Source organism: Etheostoma spectabile, chromosome 11 (genome assembly GCF_008692095.1).
Source record: "Etheostoma spectabile isolate EspeVRDwgs_2016 chromosome 11, UIUC_Espe_1.0, whole genome shotgun sequence".
Taxonomy (NCBI): domain Eukaryota; kingdom Metazoa; phylum Chordata; class Actinopteri; order Perciformes; family Percidae; genus Etheostoma; species Etheostoma spectabile.
The window spans coordinates 23911070-23915598 of NC_045743.1; the positions used below are offsets into that span (position 1 = coordinate 23911070).

Sequence of the window (4529 nt, forward strand, 5' to 3'; positions counted from 1 at the left end):
ACAGTTAATATTGTGCTTATTCCTGAAAAAATCTGCAATAAATCAACACAAACTAAGAATCAGGAATAGATTTCTGGCCAGGTAAGTAGCACTTACTAAGAATTTAATTTGGTTGACGGTGCATGAATAAAAACAATAATATAAAAAAAACTAAGTGAGTGTGTAAGGCTCTAGGGTCATTGCAAAATGACATCACAAGCCATGTAATTCCATTCCATTGTACATGTTCATATAGTGTATATATTATTATGGAGTACAGAAAATGTTTTGATGCCTGAACCTATTTTCAAAATTAGTATTAGAAAATATTTTGTTCACAAATGAATAATAAGCAGAGACATTATCAGTTCACACAGGATTTTTTAATTAAAGTAATCCTTTTATTTTCTTTGTAGGAAAGAACACAGGTTACTAAAAATCTGTACAATCTGTAAAAAACAACACATTACAAATAAAAAACAATGCAGATATGTATCTAATTTGTGCTGTACAAATGTTGACATGTCCTGAAAGGCTACTGTCCATCTGGTCCTTGATTCCATCAGTAGTTTGTAACACTGTCTCAGAGCTGCTTCTCATATCCCCTCCATCACATTTCTTTGACAGACTGGAAATCCACCTTATTTTCCCCAGATCACACATCCTGCTGGTCCTCTGTGAGGATATGTCGTGACAACTCAGGTTAACTTTACATCACACTGCTCCACTCTCGTGCTCTACGCTCACTGGTGCTGAAACAGACATTAGATTTATCAAGAAACACTGTCCAAGTTGAAAACCTGGCCATATACTTACACAAACAGTTCGGCAAGTTCTGTTCTTTCCTACCTTCATAAAACGTCTTACTTCTTCTTCCCTCCCATGGTCAAGCTCTCACTTTTGTTTTTCTGCACCTGGAGGGAACATTACTAGTTATTGGTCACAATCTGCACCAAGGACAGAGTGAATGCATCCACACACTTCTAGAACTCCTCCAACCTCATTCATGGCGTCATCAATCTGTTTGAGTTCTTCGTATCGGTCTCTTGACTCTCTGAGTGGCTGCACCATCGCCTCTTCAATCTGTGGGAACAGCTACACACACACACACACACACACACACACACACACACACACACGCACGCACACACACACACACACACACACTCTAAGTGTGAGTATCATCAACACAAATACCTCATTACTTTGTGTTTATATAACTGTCTCTAACAGCGCTGTGTTTGTTCATAGGGCGTAGTGTCTGTCCCCCCCCCCGCGAGGAATTATAAGTAATGACAACCACACTGTCGGAGCGTCCACCTGACGCAAGCCTTCAGTGATTGCGGACCACCTCCACCCTTCCTCCACACAGTTGCTAATGCGGAGGATTAAAAGAAAAACATGATGGAAGATGTAATTATCTTGGGATTCTTATGTCCTCTTTGTCTCCAAAGCTGAGCGCTGCTGTTGTCTTTTCTCAGCGGTGATGTAAAACGCATCATTGGAGCTTCTGCGCGCAAAAGTTTCTATTTCTATTTTTGTTATTTCCACTAACCCCAACCGGTCGTCAGACACAGCCTACCAAGATTCTGGGTCTGACCGAGGTTTCTGCCTAAAAGGAAGTTTTTCCTCGCCACTGTCGCACTGTTGCTTGCTCTGGAGGAAACTACTAGAACTGTTGGGTCCTTATAAATTCTGGAGTGTGGTCTAGACCTACTCTATCTGTAAAGTGTCTTGAGATAACTCTTGTTATGAATTGATACTATAAATAAAATTTGATTGAATTGAAAAGTCTACGCCATTTTGTAAACACAGCCATACTGAGAAATACACAGGGAGTTTTGTATAGCTTTGTATCGACTCATTTGGCAATGGCTTAAATGTAACTGATATTCATTCATGTAAAATAGTCATGCGCAATAGCTTCTAAGTAACATAGCCAAGTTGTTTCTGCCTTCCTTCTAAGAAGACTGGTTCCATGTGATGGTTTCCTGTCTAAAATCATCAACAGTGAGCAGTAAGTTGATATTTATGACATGTACAGTATGTATCTTCATCATTTTGCAGCATCACTTGGAGCTCTGGAATCAAACAAATGTAAAACGCACTTTTACACTTTGTTTGTTCCATTATAAACATTTTTGAGGGCGGTTTTTACATCTCGGAACTCAGAGACTCCAATAAATGGTGGACAGTAAATATACTTAATTTACAGAAATAATTGATTACCTTCATCACAGTCTCAAACATGGGGATAAGGACGAACTTGATGAAGCCAATCTGAGCCGTCGGCTTGGTGACCTTTTCTCTGTCCATGAACGGAGCCACAGGAAGCCCTTCAGCCTTCTCTCTGTCGCTCTGAGCAACACACATACACACACACACACAGAATGACCATTTTAAACAACAAATGGCTTTTGCTGACTCACTTTGTCCATTCATGACACTACACAGCTTTATATATCCAGATAACAGCTGATAGTCAGTCTCATGACATGATCGAGTGTGACATAACCATAGAAAAATAGACAGTAATGACTCTGCCTAAAAGAACTACAAACTAAGGCTGCACAATACATATATATATATATATTTTTCAACTGGCACAAAAATCACATCGCAAAAGGCTGCGACATATATCAGAGACTTTTAGTATATAGAAATTCAATCCAATGGTTAATTTGATCAATAAAAGATTGATGGTTTTTATTGGTGTTAAATTCAGCAAGCAGACAGAGTACACTTTAATATCCGTTTATTTATCGCATGTAATATCATGTAATTATCGCTGATATTTATTAACGTTATTGCAAATCGCATATTTTCCTCATATTGTGCAGACCTACTACAAACACAAAAATGATTTCACTCTGTTGAGTTTTGGTCTTCATAATGTTTGTCTTATGGCTCAGTATTTTCTCCACATTGACAGCCCCACCTGCATGAAGTACTCCTCCAGCAGGCAGTCGACCCAGGGCTCAGCCACCTCCATGGGCCGCACCTCGTTGGAGATGTCGCAGCACTTGATGAGCACCATCTTCAGCTGCACGGAGCACAGGGTCACAGTTTATTATAAAGGAAAATGTCAATGATATGAATACATTCATCTTGGAGTCATAATATCATGAAAGGAAAAGAAACAATATTTATATGATATGATAAGTAGCCTAATGTCTTATTTGTTTTGTCTTTGAGTGTTTAACTTTAACCATTTTTTCCCCAACCTGGACCCTATTTTCCTATGTTTTTGTGACTGATGGGAACAACAATCTTTGATCAGTATTAAGCAAGATCGCTGCAGTCGGCAGCGGTGAAACAAGCTACAAAGTAGGTTAATAGGGCAATTGTCCAGCTTGTATTTACCTTCACAAAAGTGCTCCGAATAATATTCTGAGTGTCTGACAACATTATGGAAAGGATTTCTTCAGAGACAGACCTTTAAAACAGCTCTAAAGTTGCTAGTGCTAAACCCACCAGACTCCATTTGCAAAATCAATACTTTTAGCGTGTATAGCGCAGACATATTTCACATGTAAATCAGTTGTGATGTTGGAAAAGGGAAAAGATGACGACCCAAAACGGCTTTTCATAGTTTTAATTTGTTTTTGTCAACTTTGAATGTTACGATGCTAAAATGACATGTTTATTTACATGGAGTCTGGTGGGTTTAACCAACGCAATTTCGCAGATGTTTTAATGTTTTAAAAAAGGATCTTACTCTTTAACAAAAAGGTCGACCTCCTTAGAAATCCTTTCCATAACGTTGTCAGGCACTTAGAATATTAATCTAAGTCAAAACGTGCACTTTTGTGAAGGTAAATACAAGCTGGACAATTGTCCTATTAAGTTACATTGTAGCTTGTTTCGCTGCTGCTGACTGCAGCGTTCTCGCTTAATACTGGACCAATGTCAAAACCCTTTAACATGCTTATTGTAGACAGCATGACTCATAAATCAATGATTTTTAGTAATGATAACTAATGTAAGCTTGATCTGCATCAACTTACTGCTCTGGGATAATACAACTTGACCTGTCATGTTTAACATTGTGTAAAAATGCAAATTTCTAGTAAAGTCAACTCATTTGAGATAAAACTGTGTCTGTGTGTTCGACCATACATTGCTACTTTGTTTGCAGTCATGTGATGCCAATGATGCGTGATTCAGATGGAGGGCAGGAAGTGAAAAACAGCATTGAATTGGAGTAATTATCTTAGTAATATTGACCGGAAGTTTGGTTCCTAAAGTTCCTTCTAAAAATAATCGCTATAAGTAGATCCAGATATTCCATACATATTCTGATTCTATCCAGTGAAACCTTTCCTACAGAAGTTTAAGAGTGAAATGTAAATTGTTCTTTCTGTGAATTACACCCTGAAATGTGCTTCCATTTATTTTTATTTTTATTTTAATTACAATAAGTACTTCTATTAGGTAAATTAAGGTACCAAGATAAGGGAAGTAGTCAATGTAAAAAAAGTCACAGCAATCCACACCACATACATACATACACGCATACATACATACATACATACATACATACATACATA

At 37.9% G+C, this 4529-nt stretch overlaps 1 protein-coding gene across 2 annotated transcripts in view; it reads right to left on the reverse strand.

Annotated features, from left to right (window-relative positions):
- Positions 1 to 373: 373 nt before the first annotated feature.
- pde9aa (phosphodiesterase 9aa) overlaps positions 374 to 4529 on the reverse strand; it is a 127795-nt gene continuing 123639 nt past the window's right edge. The window contains exons 14-18 of one of the 2 annotated variants that reach the window (XR_004334190.1): positions 2918 to 3022; positions 2209 to 2337; positions 979 to 1074; positions 829 to 908; positions 374 to 731 (exon numbers count right to left, since the gene is read on the reverse strand). Coding sequence is in view for 1 of the 2 variants with exons in the window: in XM_032530261.1 (XP_032386152.1) it covers positions 843 to 893; positions 979 to 1074; positions 2209 to 2337; positions 2918 to 3022 (381 nt within the window). In the remaining variant the exon portion in view is untranslated. The remainder of the gene's footprint in view (positions 732 to 828; positions 909 to 978; positions 1075 to 2208; positions 2338 to 2917; positions 3023 to 4529) is intronic. The other variant, XM_032530261.1, reaches the window with a different exon arrangement.